This window comes from Corvus hawaiiensis, chromosome 9 (assembly GCF_020740725.1).
Source record: "Corvus hawaiiensis isolate bCorHaw1 chromosome 9, bCorHaw1.pri.cur, whole genome shotgun sequence".
NCBI lineage: Eukaryota > Metazoa > Chordata > Aves > Passeriformes > Corvidae > Corvus > Corvus hawaiiensis.
In genome coordinates, this window is record NC_063221.1 from 27,144,413 (window position 1) to 27,163,414 (window position 19,002).

The window sequence follows — 19,002 nt, forward strand, 5'->3', positions numbered from 1 at the left end:
AGGGGGTGTTTTGATTTATTTTGTGTGTGCATGGGTGAACGTGGGTGCAAAAGTGGGAGCACAGTTGACTCAGACAACTGCAGTACAACCATCACCCATGGGAACATTCTTGCAGTGTTTGAACATTCTAAATAACTTCCAGACACTGCAGAACCAGGACTACAGGTAGGAAAAATCTAACTGACAAGAAAAATCAGATATTGCAGTAAACTGAAGTTTTCAAGACTAGACTGCTGAACACCCTAATTTATGTGCTGTGAGCCTCCTCTGAGCAGGAGGCTGGACTAGATGACCTTCTGATGTCCCTTCCAACCTCCAGTTTTCCTATGATTTCTGAAAGATTACATTTCCTTTTTTACCCAGTAGTCTTTCAAAACTTTCCCAAGAAGGAAATATTTACTGACTGAATTGCTCTACTCTTACCTTTGACAAGTGGCTTGAGCTTCCTTCATTGTGTTCCCTGCATTCAGAATGTCCTGAGGATCAAATGTCATCATAGCTTGCATCTCCAGTATGGTAGCATAAGTCAGGGCATGATACATGCTGTCTTTAGTTCTGCAAGAAAACACAAGGTGCAAAGCACAGCTGATTTGATTGTATTATTTATTTTAAAAAGCAAATACAAATCCAGCTCCAGAAATGTATAAGACTCATGGGAACAAGGTCTAAATGAACTAGAAATCAACACAAAAGACATGCAAAATAACCAAGAAACAGTAATAGATTGAGATTTGTAGAAGAAATCATGTCTACAGCTCTACATACTCTGCTAAAATGTATCAATTCTGAGCTGAGGATAGGTACTTAACAAACATAAAGCACAGGAATTAACCACATGGTTCACCATTCAGAGACAATAGAATCATGGTGGGGTTGGGTTTTTTTTGAGTATCTAATGACTACTACAACATGTGACAAATATCCAGCTGATATTCTTCTAATTTGGGACAGGCTCAAGGAGATAATGACACAATACTATAACTCTGGCCAAAATAGAATCTCCTTGAAACAGATCTTCCCACTGGAAGCATTAGGGTCTATGTCAAAGAGTACAGCTTTTTCCTCCTCTCCCCTTCTGCCAACCCTCTGCCCCAAACTGTTCAACTTAGATATTACTCTGTAGGGTTTCAGGGGGTGCCACTTCGGCAGAAAGTAAAAAACTTTGGCAAGGAAAACAGTTAATTCCTATGTGAAGCCATCACTGGCACCTTTCCTCTGACAGGAAAGAGAGTTTATATGTTGCACACATTTAGAGCATTCACCCGTGTCTGGTGTAATCCTCTGCAAGTGAATCAAAATATCTTCAGGCACAGAGGTCTAATAAAGATGACTGGAGAAATACGTTAAAGGGCAAGCTCAGATAAATTCCTGACACAGAAACTCTCTGTAGACTTTGCTAATCCACCCCTGACAAATAGCACTACTTAAGACAAATACTGTTAAGGAGCAACAATTGCTATTTCAATTGTTTACACTCTAGCACAGATCAGATAGCTCTATATGGCAGGGAATATTCAAAAATACTTGCAGTCAAACAAGGATATCCTTTCAAAATCTCCACCCTCAGCACACCTGTTCTGAATGTGTTTACTTCAGGTGCTTCTTCATTTTCTTTTCCCTTCAGAGGAGAAAGTGATTGCCAGCAATGTGCCCTTGACAAAGATAGGGCTGCATTAAGAAGAGTGTTGCTGCCAGCAGGATGAGAGAGGGGATCCTTCCCCTCTGCACAACACTGGTGAGGCCCCACCTGGAATGCTGTGCCCAGTTCTGGGCTCCTCAGTGCATGGACAGACTCAAGAACAGGGTTGGTGAGGATGATTAAGGGACTGGAACATCTCTCCTATGAGGAAAGGCCAAGAGAGCTTGGACTGTTCTGACTGGAGAAGAGCAAGCTCTGTAGGAGGTTCCTATAATATATAGAAATACTTGAGAGGAAGAAGCAAAGAGGACAGAGCCAGGCTCTTTTCACTGGTGCCCAGGGACAGGATCAGAGGTAATGAGCACAACCTAAAGCACAGGAGGCACTGTCTGAACATCAGGAAACACTTTTTTTACTGTCAGGGTGACCATGCACTGGCACACATCACCCAGAAAAGTTGTAGAGTTTATATCCTTGGGAATATTCAAAATGGCCCTGCCTGAGTACATGACTTTCTGAAGTACCTTCTACCTCAATTCCTCTTATTCTGTGTTTTAAGGAGAAAAGCCAGACTTTAAAGACACCTCATACGACTTAATTTTCTCCCTAGAAATACACTTGTCTCCCCAAGTTTCAATATCTGGACTGAACTGAAAGAAAATTTAACAGATAGTTTCAGACAACCCCACACAAATCAGTGATCTAGTAACTCACTGTGGTGACTTGGGCCTGGTGCTTCCCTTCCCAACCCTCACACTGATGATAAAGGGCTACTTTTTCCAAGACACAGGGCACAGAGCAGGGTGGCTGCACTGAAGGAATTTGCAGTGCACATCTTCAAACTTCACTGCAGTCCATGCCCTGTGGCTGTCCTTAATTCCTACTTGCCCTCATCATCTAAACCAATCTAGCAGAAAAGCTGTTTCGGGAAATCACCTGGTGCCATAAGTGCTATAAGCCCCAGACTATACTACCATCCATCTTATTTGCAAGCTAAGAAGAAAAGACAGATAATAGAGAAATTCGTTTAAAATCCAGTGGAGTCAGGACAGCTCTTTCTTGGCCTCGTAGATCATGATTCTTTCAGTAGACTGATAATGTAAAGTAGAAAAAAATGAACACACTAAAATGCCAGCCTGATGAAATGTTCCTGTTCATTTGATTATTCATCAGCCTCACTGGGAACAGAAAAACACACTTCATCTTGTATTTACTAAACTAAAACCCTTCCAGAGGCTCAAATTCAAAGCACAGGGAAATGACTGAAATAGTACCCTTCCAAAATTATAGAAATTTGCTTCCAAAAATCAAAGCAGATAAATATTGAATTCACTGCACTAAAAGGAAAATTGGTACTTTTCACATCCATATGGCAAAGAGGGATTTCCCTCTCCAGTAATTCTGGTTCTGAAACCAAACCACCCCTTCCCTAATCAATGGTTTAATCTATTTTGCTTCTAATATTTAAAGGAGATAATGATTAATGTCTATCATTAGCCAACTGGTATTTAGCAACATTCAAATTTGCTCTTTTTTTTTCAGGGGTGGGGATGATGGTAGAAATGCAACTTATCCATGCTGTTAATCATTCAATTAAAGTTGCCAGCTACATCCTGGTGTATTGCCAGGAGTTTTAAGGCCTGCATTTCATACAGATGGATACAGAATGAAACTTGGTATCTTTTTACTTTTCTTTTGATTCCTCAGCAGCAATTTCCTCAGGACATTGCTGGAGTTAACAAGCCTGTATGACATGAATACAACTAGTATTGTGATTAATGACTTTTCCCAGTAGTTGGTATCACATGACTGAATAAGAGGATTATAAGTAATATCTTTAGGCACTTATGGAGTTCTGCCACATGCCTCTTCTCCAACTATGGTGCAATCATTCTCATCTTGCAGCACTGCCCTTTCTTGGAGCTGCTGGAGAACACTTTTATTCCTGCGTGAAAACAAGTGCTTAAGTGAGGACAATCACAGCTTTCCAGCTGAAGTATGAAAATCAAAAATCTTGGCTTGGTTTGACCTTAGAATTAACCCAGGGCTAGTAATCTTTTGGGAAAAACACAGCGCCAAAATCTTTTCTGTAGATCCTCTAACAGTAATCCAGCAGACAGGACATGCATTACTAAATCACAGAAACCTCAGGTTCAAGTCCATATGTTGATTTAATATCAAGATGCTTCCAACAATCAAAACAAATCCAACAGCACGGAGCGAGAAAGACCCTCCATAGACGAGTCAACAGTCTGTTCATCCAGGAGGACTCAAAAGTGAGGGATCAATGCCCAAATCAAACCTGTATCAGGAGAACGTGGTCACACAGGGGGCCTGAAGGCTTTCCTCATCTTTGATCCCAAGTTCCACCCAATGTCCAAACAACCCACTAGACCTATGGCAGAGGCTTCCACAGAAATGCTCTGATTTGATGAACTGCCTTTTTCTGACAAAAATCTGTTTCCTGCAAAGCCTCCTCAGTAGCAATAAGTTAACAACCAGCAAAGACATCTCCAGTCAGCCACATCCCAGCTCCCTTGCTACTACAAGCCACCAGGATGGTCCAAGCCAAAAATCTCCTGAGCCTTTTTGATCGAAGCCATTTTCCAAAACTCAGAATCTACTAAGTTTTTCCAGCAAAGAGGTGAAACCAGCAATTTAGTTAGGTTTTGGTAGCAATTATTTTATTTATGAAGACTATAAAAGTTGTGTTCTTCCAGACTTTAGGTATGAAAAGATAAAACCCCCTAGAAATAACAACCTTCTTCTTGTTCATGACATTCCTTACAATAAACAGCTAACTCAAGCTTTGAGCAACGCATTTATCCAAACACTGTCTAGAGCTTCACTCTACCTGTGTGTGCTTCCCCTACTCTTTCACCACTCTCCACTTGACAATCACACCTCAGCTTTGGGTGACCAGTTCCCAGGAAAAGCTTTCAAAACCCAGTCATTCTAGAATTAATATTGCACCAAACAATGTCAAGTTCTTTTTGGAGTCTATTTTCAGAATAAAGTCAACTGCCTGGAATGAATCACTGCCTTACTATTCCTTTAAAATTGCAAGCAGCAACACATGTGGTGCAGCTCATCCAGCGGTCCAGAAAATTTTGTCATTAATTTATCTTATTTACCATTCTCCCAATGGATCTGACATCAGCAAGTTATCAGGTGATTATGCCATGTTTTCTTTCAGGATAAATATTAAAATATTAAACATATGTCTTGGGAAGGGAAGGGGACATCTTACCTGAACCAACTTTTAATTTATTATTGTCTGTTTGCAATTGTACAAGGGCTAAAATCCAGTCAGCATTTAATGGATTTACTGTATGTCTCAGGGCTGAGAAGGAAGTTGAGAATTTTTTTCCCCTACACCAGTGACTGGACAGTTTCAGTGTTACACATGTTGCAGTTAACACATTATATATTGAAAATCACTGCTGTGCTTAGTGACTGAATTTTAGGAATTTCTTAAGAGTTCTTGGATGCAGTGTGAGAACTCCATATAAAAGATAAATTTAATTACACTTACTGCAGAAAGCACAAGATAATCAGAACTCACTATTGTACAGTGATTGTTAATAATAATGAAAACTGACTCTTAAAGCTAAAAGGTAGCTCAGGAAACAAGAAAATTATGTAACACGAAGGAAAAACACCAGATGTATTTTTTCTATGAAATGAGATCTCCTCTTTATAATGAAATTGCTTCTCTTTATGATGGATTTGCTTTTTTACCAGGAAAAAAGAGCCTTACCTCAACACAAGTCTAGACACCATCCTCAGATATTTATTTTTAAGTGGCTAGGAAAGCTCTTCTGATTTTAAGCCCCACACATTGTGCCAAATCTGCTGTCAGTTTCACATGGTACAAATTAGTTGAAAATACACTTATTGTGGAAGCCAAATGTGAGTAATTTAGTCAATCTGCATTAATGTAATAGAGAGCAGAGTTTCTCCTACACCAGAACCGTTAAAGCCGCAAAAATCTAAGATACGAAGTTCTTCACAAGCATTTAAAAACTGAAAAGTATTTCTCTAAACAGTATGTTTATGGACTATGAAAACTTATTTCAAATCTCAGCACACTAAATGGGAACAGTGAGGACCTGGTGGCTCTGAAAGAAAATACTCAGTGCTACCACATGTGCCCACTCTACAACTCTTCTCATTCCTTAAAGAGATGGAGTGTGTCCATAATGGGTTTCATCTGTGGGAAAATTCAGCATCCTGTTTCTTTGTTGCACTCACAAAGATCATAAGTCTCTATTTCCCTCACTGCCAAAGGCAACAGGAATAAGGGCCTCCTCATAACAACAGGCTAACATGAAAAATTAGTTTCAAAATGGTTTGCAGTGTGGAATACAGTCAGGTACAAAAACAGAGTATCAGCTCATGAAATATGTTCTGCAGAGCCCAACAAAAGCTGAATGAAAACCATATGCAACAGAAGAAAAATGGATTTACAGAAAAAAACAAACCATAGCCTCACTAGCTTCTGCAGTGTTTTGGAAACCTGCTGCAATAAAATACCCCCTGATTTTATGCTAAGCACTGAGTGAGCATTCTCAGATGGGCGCAGGGGCTTTACTGTCAGGATTTAATGAAAACACAGTTATTCTTTTTACCATTTTTATTATATCTTCTGATGATATATAAACACTAAACAACACTGTTGTGAATAAAGCCAGCATTATTAATACAGCTGATGTTAAATTTTATCATGAATGTTTTTTCCAGAGTGTACTTACATGGCTAAGCTTCAGCTTCTGACATCAAATATGAGGTTGATACCTCACCAAAGGAGTTGTTACCCTGATGCATATCAAATACACACTACTGCATCACCTATGAATTTCACTTGTTTGGTATTCCAGTGTCCTAAAGGAAGGCATTATGTAATTTGCTGGTGGCTCAAAAATAAATTGAGCAAATTGGGTGGGTGGGGGAGAAATTTAAATTAACCACAGACTTCAACAAGCCAAGAACACAGATAACTTCAGGACAGGGTATGACAGATCACAGACACTGTAAAGACACAACAATTTTTAGGAACTATTTCATGACCTCACTCCTTGCAGCTGGGCCACTCATTACATGTTGGGCTGCAACATAATTAGGAAACAGAGTGCCTGACCACAACACTGAATTGCAAAATAAGCTGTGAGAAAGTTTCTGCAACTGGTTACAGCAACAAAAAAAGAATTCATACCTAATGTTTCTCAAGCCTTTAATTCATGGTCAGTTGCTCATTTAGACACAAAACTGTAATTATTCAGATGCTCACAGTGTGCAAAAAAAATATGGGAAAGGAGACAAAAATAAAATACGACAGTTTTGTGACAGAACATAGTTTTTATTCTTCCAGGAGCAAGAATCCCATATTGCACTAAAGCTGAGGGGTTACTTCTTTGGACATCAACTCCATAAATTTAGTAGACATCTTTGATCAATCTTGTTATTTACTCACACAAGTGCAAAGCACTTATCTGTCTTCCCCAAAATGTAACACATTAACTTACCACCCCCTTCTGAACAAAAACTATACAGACATATCAACTATTAACAGAGAACCAGCTGTCTGGTCAAAATCTCTTGAGAGATGGTGAAGCAAAGAAAAATAAACAGAGAAAAACTAGGAAATCTTATAAACTTACTTTGCTTGTAAAGAAGCCAAAGCATCCGAGAACTTGTTGTTAAGAAATAAATCCAGAGCTGCCATACATTCACGCAGTGCCACATTGAGGTCTGACGTAGATGACCTGCCAGAAGAGATAATAAACTCAGCACATCTGTTCTCCTTCTACCAGGGCATTACTGCTACATTTGAACCCCTCTTGCTCAATTTCCAGATTTATTCCCTTGCATAACCTGCTATTTCACCTCCAGCGATTGCAAAAAGTGAAAGCGACTCCTATTATGTTTGTGGATTTGGGTTTTGGGGGGGGGGGGGGGGGGGGGTTTAACTATGCTTTCACAAAGTAACATTTGAAAAGCAACTGAAATCTTTAATTTTTTGGAAAAAAAAATACTGCACATACTTTACATAAGAACCTGGACATGCAGAATTTGCCATGTGGGAGCACAGCAATTTGATGAGCTCAGGTACCAGGAACACAGAAGCACTGGGTGACAATGCACATCTGATTGTAAGGCTGCCAGACTCCAGCTGGTGACATCACGATCATGTTATCACTTTAAGGATGAGATATTGTCAATCTGCATCAGAGTATTACCCTGACTGCTGCTGGAAGATCTGCCTTAAATCAGCTCACGTTCAGTGTGGTGCCTGAGCAACAGACCACTACAAACTCAGAGGTGGGTTAAAACTTCCCGTTGTGCATGTTCCTGGGAACATCACTGTCCCTAAGAAGTGCTACTGCACTCAAAGGAAAAAACAAACTGCTGCTGTATATCAAAGTCAGAAGACTCTCAGTGACTTACTCTGGCTGTACTTTTCTACTTTACAACATTCAGATGTCAGCCTGACCTGTCACAAGGGTTCTCAGCTGGTCTTTAAGTTACTGGCAACAGGATAATACAGACTAGCTGAGTTAGTTTGGCCCAAGTTCATCACCACCAGAACTGCTGGACAAAAAAAAAACCAAAATACACAAAAGAAAGAATAAAGCCCTGCACTCACAAAGTTAAGGTCACCTAGCCAGTGTTAGGACAGTTGAAACATCTGCATATAATGATCAAAGAGCTACACGGCTCTAATATATTGTATACGAGCCTGTACAAAACATCCTCCAACAAAATACAAACAAATCCTCATCATGTTCCTGATTCTGAACAGCTCTAACTAATGTGATCTATCATGTGACTTAGAAATTGTGTTAGTTCCTTAAAAAATGGCACAACACAGAATGCTGAAAAGAAAAACAGAAAGCAAAGTCCTGATAACATCTTAAGGAAAAGGCAGGGGAGCACAGCACAAGCAGATAGCATCAGTAATAACCACCCACTGCAGCAGTGGTTTGGTTCTAGGAATAATGACCACAAAGAAATAAAGTGTATAGTTATATATATATAAAACAGGACTGTAAATTTGAGAGAAACATCACGTGATGCTGTTCCTAGTGGCTTTGTCATCACAACTTCAGATACACTGCAAATCCTTTTGCACTCAAGACACTTTCCAAGTGCTTTGCAAGCATTGATTAACCAAGCCTTGGCATCCATCTCATACAAAATGCAGTATCATGTCTGCCTATTCTAAGCCCTACTTAATAATTAAAACTTGGTCAATTATTGCTGATTGTATTAAAATTCCTACCTTCCTGTTTTTAAATCTGTGTGCCCAAACCAAATAGCATTTTTAACATGACATAAAGCACATCTTCACGTGTTTTAAAATATTTAGACTACTAACATTTTACCTGGGTTTTTTGTTTGTTCATTTCTTGTCATGCAGGAGAATTACCCCATTCAATACAAATAAACCTTTTCAAAATATTCCTTTGAAACAGAAAGATGACAAAGAATAAAACCACTGCTGAAGCTCAAAGCAGAAATGAGATACAATAATTACTTGGCTTCTTTTCTGGAATAACAATTAATGACACAGTGCTACCCACAGCAACAGCAAGAACAGAAGCTGCACATTTCCCTCATACTCCAAGGAAACCTGCCATAGGATGTAGCTCCCAAGTCGAGGGCTTAAGACCTGGGCAAAATACACACCTCACATAAATGCTACAAACCATCATTTGTCACTGTTAACAATAGGGCAGAAATATTTTAAACTCAAAGGTGCTCAGCATTTTAGCAAACTGATTAGTCATGCCTCAGTGGGCTGCAGATTCCCTCCTGCTTCCAACAGCAGGATCAGAACTGCCTCTAAGCCAAATGGAAAATGCTGTGTGCTGCTACTCACCTCTCTGCTGAGTCTCCTGCGTGTTCTGACATAGTCATTGTAAGCCCACTCAGCTTTTAGGCTCGAACATCAGCAGCGCTCGGTGCTCCTGAGCCAGCTGCGAGTGACAGTCCCGGTGGGAGCGCAGGGCAGCGCCTGCCTGCGGCACCACACTCTGCGATTGGACACTGCCACGGGAACAGGAGCATCGCTAATTCACCGAACACATCCTACAAATCAGCGATTTGGAAGCCACTCCGTGGCACACCAGGTTCATATACCACTGCATATATTTACAGCTGGATACCTCTAATGTAGGAGGGTTGGCGGCTGCCAACCTATCTCTGATCTACAGACCTGTCTGGAATGAGCAGCAGCATCAGCCACCTTTCCTTCTGTCCAGACCAGGCAGAAGCCAAATACCCCTGTAATTACAGACCTGAAACAACAAGAATTACTGCATGTGGCAGTGGCCCACATCAGAAACCCGTGAACCAGAACGGAGAGCCAAACGAGAGCAGCTGACAGGCAGCACTCTGGCAGTAATTGCTGCAAATGTGAGAAGCACACAGGCGAGAGAGACAAGCAAGTACTTCTTCCCAGAAAGGATTCTCCTCAAAACAGGCTTCGACCCAGCAGCCAAACTGCTGCTTTTCGTTAGTTCCTGTACCTTTGGGAGGAACTGAGACTTTACATGCTCTTTGTAACAATCTCTCTTTAATGCCATGGAAAATGAGGCGAGTTGGCACTAACAACTTAATCAGTGGAATGAGCTCATCTGGCCGATCTTGCCCAAAATTAAACAGTGTATACCTCTGAACTGCTTTGCTGGCACATCAGCTGTACCAGCCCTGTACGTAACTACAAGCAGCATTAGCAGTCCTTCCTCTCATTTTGAGAGCTGGACTGTAGAAGTTGATCAGCCACAATCTACTTATATAAATTAGTTTCTGCAAGAGCATCTAATGTCAAAAATTATGTTTGCTAGATTACACAAAGCAGTACCAATAATGAAGACATACATTGCTGAAGAAAAACCTAAAAATGATAAACCAGGAAAGGACAATTCCAGGAAGATACTCTGAATCCATTAACACATCTGATTAAATCTCTTGCTGGTTTTATGGCATCCTGTACAGGAAAAGCCTGTGCTGCATTTGGTATAAAAATTACTGTAATAGATCCACAGGCTGCCCCATTAATGACTCCATTACATGTTCCTAGCAGCACTGTGTACCTGGGCCACAGCAGGAGATAAAAGACATAACTGGGGTTTTTTTTCCCTGGTTGGGAATAACTACTGGTTACAACTTAAAATTAACTGGCTGCTTCCATGGCAGGATCATGGGCTACTCTGAAAATGTTTTTCATCATTCTCACTAGCTGTTTGTACAATTTCTAATTAATACTGTATTCCTCAAATAGTCTTTAAAGCCTTGTACGGTGAAGGCTCTGGCTGTCTCTGCCAAGTTCTTCAAGACTTGATTTGGCAGGTTTTTATTTGAATACCACTACTCTAGAAACAATTATATGCTCAGACATCCTCCAGTATGCAACCTCTCCTTCCCCACATATATGTATGTTTTCCTTTAACTGAAGAAAACAAATGTAAAAACTCAGATCTGAAATATTTCCACATTTAAGCCATTTCCCTGCTGGTTCTACAAGGTTCTTTCCCTTTTTTCTTTTGGGCAGCAGGTTTTGCAAGGACAGTCATATGGTTCTCCTTGTGGTTTTGTTTATGAAATCATTATGAAATCAACCCCAGGGACCATGAGTGGGGTTGCTTCACAAATCACAACCACGATATATCCTGGGCATTACAGTAAGAGCTCCTCTCCTTACTCCACTGCATCCCCATTGTCTCTAGTTGGAAGCACAATTTCTTGGGATATCCCAGGCAATACCCCTTTTACTTAAGCACCAGATCCTTTCTATGTCAACAGCAGTATCAAACAAAATTAATAAGCAGAAATAAGCAAAACTACAATTTGGAATATTAATGAACTGTAAACCATCTTCAAAAAAAAAAAATCATGTTTTCCATGGTCAAAAGGAAAGGGACACATGATTTTTGAGCATGAGAGTTACCATATTTATGCATAATTTTACTTCACTGTGTGCATGATGTTGACTGGTTTCTTACTATGAGTTTGAAGTGCATAAGCTTTGGGATTTGTCATTGGGTTTTACAGATTTCTTCAATAAAAAAAGCATCTTGAACCTTACACTGTGCAAAATGCTAAAATACTCAACCTCAGCAATTATCAGAATTTTACAAAAAAAGGTGAGTCTGAGGTTTGTGCCTTTGTAGTAACGCTTTTAATAGTAATTCAAGATCTCCTTCAGTGCTGTGAAACACTAAAAGCGAGTTAAATCAGTCATATCCTAAAATATGGACGCATTTCTCTGCCAAATCTACCTTATCTGCAAAAGTCAGCTGAGGTAGCGAGCATGGGTAACTTCATTTGGAGGAGGAGAATAAAATACAAAGAAACAAACACCATTTAAGCTTCACAGTGCTAACGCTACAACCATTCACAGATGTGAGGAGCATCCCAAAGCACATTTCAAAGGTCTCCATTTCAGTGTTAAGGAAATTCCCTGTCTGACCATCCAGGAGCCACTGGCAGTCACACAACCATCACCTGAGCTGGGACCAAAGCCCCTTCTCAGCTGCACATCCCACACTCACAGTGAGACAGGCTCGACCTCAGGTTTCCCACAACAGAGTCTCAGATGTCCCAATCCTTAAAATAATTTCATCTTGGTGCAATAACAAAATAACAGCTCGAGCTGGTGCCTCTGAGGAGGGATCCGAACAAAGGAACCCCTGGGCTTTTATCCCCTCACAGTCTAAACAGGAAAAAGTCTGGGGGTCTTCAGCCCCGCTGTGTCCCTCTCCATGCCCTTTGTTGTGCAAAGGGTCAGCAGTTCACATCCCATGGTACAAACTCTGACCCCAGGATGTCCTTCCCACTGCCTGTTTTCAAAAAGATCACCCCTGAATATAGAAATTCTTGCCATGACACCATTTTCTGTTCTCCTAATGCTGGATAATCACAGAGACATTAGGAGATACCAGGATACACCTGGGGTTACTTCCTTTAGTCTTTTCCAGTTTGCCAGGTCATTCCTAAATCCACTACCACTTTTCTAAACAGTTGATTTCTTTGAGCAACACTGCACTACAAATGTTGTGAGCCTGAAAAAAATCTCTACATTCAAAGAAAACAAAAAGCACATCACTCGGGAAGAATTATTTTCTTCTGCAAGCATTTCCAAACCCACATGAGATCAGAAATAATCTTGGATGAAAAGAACAAATAAGCAGCTCTCACAATAATTTGTTACTTTTCAGTTTTCAGACAATACAGAAATGTCTTCATAATTCAAAAGCAAATAAGTTAATGCAAGAAAATTAATTTTCCCATATCCCTTCCTGTTCTATGTGCCAAGCTGGTAATACCTCAGCATTTATCTTTCTGTGTTCTTGAACACTTTTCTGGCCCATGTCTAAGACTTCTCGGTGCTGCAGAAATGCCATTACTTCAACAACAAAGCAACTGGAAAGGTTTCAATATTCGTGTTCTCCAGCTATTCTGCATAGAGACACAACAGTGATGCAATTCTGGAATTCAGGATATCATAGTATTTCAAGTTGTACATGGACTATGACACCATTTATTTTTGAGGTTAATTCAGCTCTCAAACCACTGAGTTATTGATGCCTCAGCAACGTCAAAGGTCTTTTAAAAGGCCCTTCTGTTCCAGCAAAGGCTCACAAATCAAAGGCATGAGGCAAAGCAGTCCAAGTGAGCAACAAAAAGCCCAGGGAACTGGCAGACTCATGTTCTGCCCTTGGTCCTACCATGTTTAACTTGGACCAAGCAGGATCTAGTTTGCATTACGCTCACAGTTCTCATCCTGTATTTGAATGGGCAAACAATGCAGTAAATTCATTAAGATAGGTTTGCTCAGACAAATAAAATGTACTGGTGTCATTTCTACCGTTCTCTTTCCTTGTTGTACTGCCATGACTGCTCAGAGGACTGACTGCACCACTGTGGGTGAGCACTCCCAGTCAGTAGAACTGCCTGCATCAAACAGAATGAAAATACATACAAAGACACACAATCCAGTCTGGCATATTACAAAAGTAAGCCCAAACATCCTGCAACTACACTGGTATCTATTGGAATGTACAAAGAAAAAGTTACCTCACACAGGATGAGCAGTGAACTAAAACAAATATATTCAGTATTACAGAAATTAACAGGATCACTGCAATTAAGAGTAAATTTTCATCATAAATCAGAGCGCAGTAATATTTAGCAAGCTTTAATAGCTATTCTTTCTTAATTCAGATGATCTACAATCTTTGTCACTTTGAAGGTCACATGTGATTGGTATCATGCCTTTGGGGGTTTTTAGACAACCTTACAATACCCACTTACTCTTTTTTCCAAGTCCTCTGACTTTTCAGTTTTACTGCCTCTGGTCCACCTACACGTCTGACATAGGTACACTCGATTTTTAAAGGTCTAATTCTCATCTCACTAAAACTAATGAGATAAAAACAAATCAGCAAGAGCTGTACTAGACCACTATCATGTAATGTTATTGAGCACAATTAGGTACCCAGCAAACAAACAGATACAGCATGAAGCAAAATGCAAACTCACTCTGCCACATTCATGGTAAGAAGCCAGACAAAATCGGTGAGATTTGTTTTCCTAAGGACTGCAAGGTCAGGGTAGAGCTCTGTATTGCTTCTGAAATCGGACTCGGTGAGAATTTAGGGAGGGATGTCAGGCAATTCCCCCTTTTGGCTGGATTCTGCACTTCCTAGCAATGATAAAGACTGACTGGTAGGTAACAAGAAAGTTACCTGTGCATCTTTCTTCAGCTGTTTGTGAAGTCTGATTTGTACTGTTTATGCTGATTTACACTTCCCTTCTTTCAGACTTCAGTGTGGTGACCAACACAAAAAGGATGAAACACACATTCTGGCCCAAAAAGCATTTTCCTGCAGTACTTCATGTGAGCTGAAATGTTTCTTTGTTTGGTTTTGTTTCATTTGGTTGGGTTGGTTTGGTTGGTTTTTTCATTAAATCTATGCAAAGCATTTTCAAAATATGGAGCTTAAAAAAAAAAAATCCATGCTTTTGTTATCATTCCACTGCTGAACAGTATTTTACACTCCATAAAAATAATATATAGGAATGACACAAAATACTTGAACAAATAGGGGATTACTGCTTTGCCTTTAATCATTGCTTTACATGACATTTCAGATTACATTTCCCTGAGAGCTCCAACAACCTGACTTTATTCTTCAGAAGTCATCTGCAAAGTATACTTCACAGTACCTTGACCAATAACAATGCCACTTTCTCTCCAATTAAATAAAAATTCAAGCATGGCATTTCAATACACCTTTACAGCTCTCTTGAACCTGCCCACTGAATCAATACTCAAGAACAGAAAAAGAAGTACCAGTAGGAAGTTGTTTTGGCACTCAGCATTGCTAAAGCCATTTTGAAGAGTTATTCTTTGGTACAGTGGCTTCAAGAAGAAAATAGTTATTATTCTCTCCATTTCAGAGTGGGAAAGCAACTAAGCAAACTACCTGAGGAGAAAAAACAAATGAAAGCCAAAACAAGTGAGGCTGATGTTGAACTCTAATTCAGTTAGTCTGGGATCCTTCTGTCATTTTTTTTCCCTTTTTGACAGGAAACACGGACCAGCCAAAATGTAAAACTTTGATGTAGATGCAGTGAGAAGATTTCATCAGCTCAGGATGGCAATTTCAGTTAGAAAGAAATGTAAAATTATGTCCAAGTTCAGTACTGCATTCTGTTTGATATACATCTGAGATTCCAGCCATTAAGTCAAGTATATCTGAATGGCCATCCTAACACTGAGACTTTCTTCTGACAACTGCTTTTTCGCAACAGGTGACTGAAAGTTTTATTATCAAGTTGAAGACAACAGCTGTCTCTAAAATGGGAAGCCATTTTTCATCACCCCTACTCAAAAATCCGTTTACTTCTCAGTTCCAACCAGTCCATTAGATCATTTTGTCCTCCAACTATGAGTTGATAATTTCAATCTATTCCCAAAATACATGTGGTACTTAGAGAAACCACAAATTCAGCTCTGTGAAAACACTGTCTAGGAGCTTCATTGGGTTTTTAAAGGAGTGATTTAAGTAAAATATGACCTACAATAAGAAAATAGTAATCTTTTCCCACAAACTAGTCCTGATATATACTTTTCAACACTTTGTAGCACAGTAACAGAAACATCTGAATCCCTTTAGATTCCAGCAGATGGAGCTCCAGAAAGGGGATGAGGAGCCAGCACCAAATGCTCCAGCAGCTTCAGTAACACAGAGTTTCGGGACAACCTGCCCAAGCTGACAAAATTCACCCAGCTCCTTCCTGTTGCTACGTAGTTTCGCACACATTGTTCCCCACATTCAGAACTTCCTGAAGCACAACGCAACCACAGTCTTTCAGCCTGCTGCTGTTGTCAGTGCAAACACAGCACCTGGAGGTCATTTAACATCCTTATTACAAACACAGAGCCCACCTTTCCAGCCTGGAGTTAAAAAATAGTATTTAAACAATTGCTGGTTCATGAAAGAATTATCAAGACAGAACATGGCAACAAAACTATATAAAGCTCTTAAAAATCACAGAATCATTGAACGGTCAGGGTTGGAAAGGACCTTAAACATTATCTCTGCTGTGGGCAGACACACCTTCCACTACACCAAGTTGCTCAGAGCCCCATCCAACCTGGCCTTGAGTACTTCCAGATAGAGGTTGTATATAAAAATACTAATAGCCAGGTCATTTTTGATCAATTTAGCAAGTCTAACACTCTGGATTTTTAAATCCCACAGGACTTTGCTGTTTTAAATGCCACTAGACCACCTTCTTTGGTCTTTGTAGTGACTCTAACATTAATATCAGTGCCACCAAAAAGGAGCACTATTGTACATCTTATATAATCTAAAGTTGAGGAAATGTTTTTTCCATCATGGTTTCTTCAGCAGAAATAAAGTCTCAGGTAAATGTTTGCTGTTTTCAACCTTAAGATAAAAGGAAACCATGCAGCCAGAGAGAGAGAGTACACCACTGTCCCACACTTGATGAAGAACCATGAACAGAGCCATTACCAGCAGTTTGCTGACCTCTCCAACAACTGCACGCTTAAAAGCTTCTACTCCTGTATAGATTATAAAGCAGATTATTATAAATGTCTTATGTCAAACACAGAATCCACAAGCCGACCTTTAATGCAGCCATGTCTAAAACTTAACACGCCGTCATCACGGGAGAAGAATGTTATTTGCAGACTGATTCAGCTTTTGAAGCACGCACACAATGGAAGTTTATGTATTTTAGGGGCAGTGGGAGTGCACACCTGGAATGGAGAAAGTTATCCACCTGCAGCTTGTTCGTGAGGGCGAGCAAGAAGGTATTGAGTTACAGAGTAATTAATGTCAGCGTTTCACTGTCAAGGTGCGTTGCTAGCTGCACAAACAGGAGCTCAAGCAAAAGGACCTGGTCTTCCACGCTCTTCCACAACCCTTTGAAGCCCAAAGACAATTTGCATGTAACTACTGAAGGGCTGCTGCGCAGGTATGTAATTAGCTCAAGCTAATGCTTTTTTCTAAGAAAAAAGAAAACCCCCTCAAAGTGCAAGAACCAGTTTGTGCCCGCGCAGTGGGGTGGCTCAGCCGGCACTGGTGGGCACAGTCCTTGCCCACAGCAGGGTCAGGCTAGTAGCCAGAGCGGCCCGCGGAGTGGCCCGGTCCCGGCCTGGGCAGCCCCTGCCCGCGGGCCGCAGGCGGCTCCGGCCACAGCCCCGAGAGCCCGTCGGGGTCAGTCCGGGGGCCCGAACTGCCCTCAGCGGCTCCAGCGCCCGGCTCGCCCGGAACCCCACCGCCCTCACGCCGTCCCGCGGCCGGACCCTCCGCTCCTGCGGGCACCGCGACAGGCGCTCCCAGCCCCTCCTCTCGCCCGGGACGGAGCAGCCCCAGAGCCCGGCGGAGGCGGAGCTGTCCCCCAGCGAACCCCCCGGCCCCCCCCAGCCCCGTACCGGGCGCCGGCGCTGCCGGCCGGGCGGGCGTCCATGGAGGCGTCGCGACGGGCAGCAGCTGAGGGGAGGGCGGGAGGGCGGCGGGCACGGCTGGCGCTGCTGCTGCTGCTCCCCGGCGGCCGCCGCAGCCACCTCGCATGGTGTGCGTGTGGAGCGACGGCAGCCGGGGCCTCGGCGCATGTTCGGGCAGGGCAGGGCCGGGCCGGGCCGGGCGGAGGGGCCGCCCCCGCAGGTGAGCGGCTGCGGCAGCGCCCGCCCTCCGCCGGTGGTGGGGATGGGAATGGGAGAGGATGGAATGGGACGGGATTATAGCCCGGGGTTACGGTCCCACCGCAGCGCTCGGGCGGGACCCGGGCGTGTCGCTCCGCACCGGCGCGAAAGACTCCGGGAACGGCCGAGAGGAGCGCGGGCACCCCTACTGTGTGCTGGAATTGGAGTCATTAATTCCGCTCGAGAAAAAACATGAGGAAAACATAAGTCATATTTCGCCAAGTTTTCAATTAGCTGCACTCTGCACCTGCTGCCAAGGCAGCGTTTGCCAGGGTGCGGCTGTCTACCCCCAGCCCAGGGGTCTGTGAGTTGTACCACGGGAGTAACACCCCACAGGGTTCACACCTCAGATGGAACAGGTTATGAACAAATTACATAAATAAATAATTAGATCTAAATAATTAAATTCTTTAATTTGTTCATTAACATAAAATTCATAAACAAAAAAAATATTTAAAATTTTAACTTGCCTCTTCCATTAAAGGAAACCAAACCCATTGAAATTGCGAATAGATGTGCAATACTGGAAAAAAATTGCATTACTTTGGCCACTATCTATATTATAATTATATCAAACACGCAGCTTCAGGGTTACAAGGATAACAGTTCAGAAAAGATTAACAGAAGAAAGGAGCCTGTGAAAGGAAATGAACAAGGCAAAGGTATACACAGCCAAGGGAGTGGCAGGACAAACAGAAGGACTGGGTTGACATAAAGAAACAATGGGCACATTAACGGGAACAGTGGGTGTATAAGGTTAAAAAAAGAAAGAATTTATTAGCTGCACACCAACAATGTGGCTCGTGATGTGAGGAACAAGGGGTGGGTGGCAGGACGGGCTCACGCTCCAGTGCTCAGGGTGCAGCTGCTCCGAGAGAGGAGCCCAGACATCCAATGATCGAAGGATGAGTCCTCCGTCTGACAGCAGCCAAGCAGTCATGATTGTCTTCACTAAATCAAACATTTTAGCTCACTGAGGGATAGCATAAGCAGTTGTGACAAGCACCTTCCCAGAGCTATTTTGGCACACATGCAAGCCTACGTTTTCCAGCATAAGATACCTGTTTACATACATTTCATTTTTTGAATTGTGAGGCTCGTACATTCCAGCTCAGTG

At 41.8% G+C, this 19,002-nt stretch overlaps 1 protein-coding gene across 4 annotated transcripts in view; it reads right to left on the bottom strand.

Annotated features, from left to right (window-relative positions):
• TTC39A (tetratricopeptide repeat domain 39A) overlaps window positions 1-17,787 on the bottom strand; it is a 51,635-nt gene extending 33,848 nt beyond the window's left edge. For 2 of the 4 annotated variants that reach the window (XR_007205392.1, XM_048313044.1), the window contains exons 1-3: window positions 9,522-9,694; window positions 7,300-7,404; window positions 424-555 (exon numbers count right to left, since the gene is read on the bottom strand). Coding sequence is in view for 3 of the 4 variants with exons in the window: in XM_048313044.1 (XP_048169001.1) it covers window positions 424-555; window positions 7,300-7,404; window positions 9,522-9,559 (275 nt within the window). In the remaining variant the exon portion in view is untranslated. Of the gene's footprint in view, window positions 1-423; window positions 556-7,299; window positions 7,405-9,521; window positions 9,709-17,615 lie in introns of those variants that run through there. The other 2 variants (XM_048313046.1, XM_048313047.1) reach the window with 2 other exon arrangements.
• Window positions 17,788-19,002: the final 1,215 nt, after the last annotated feature.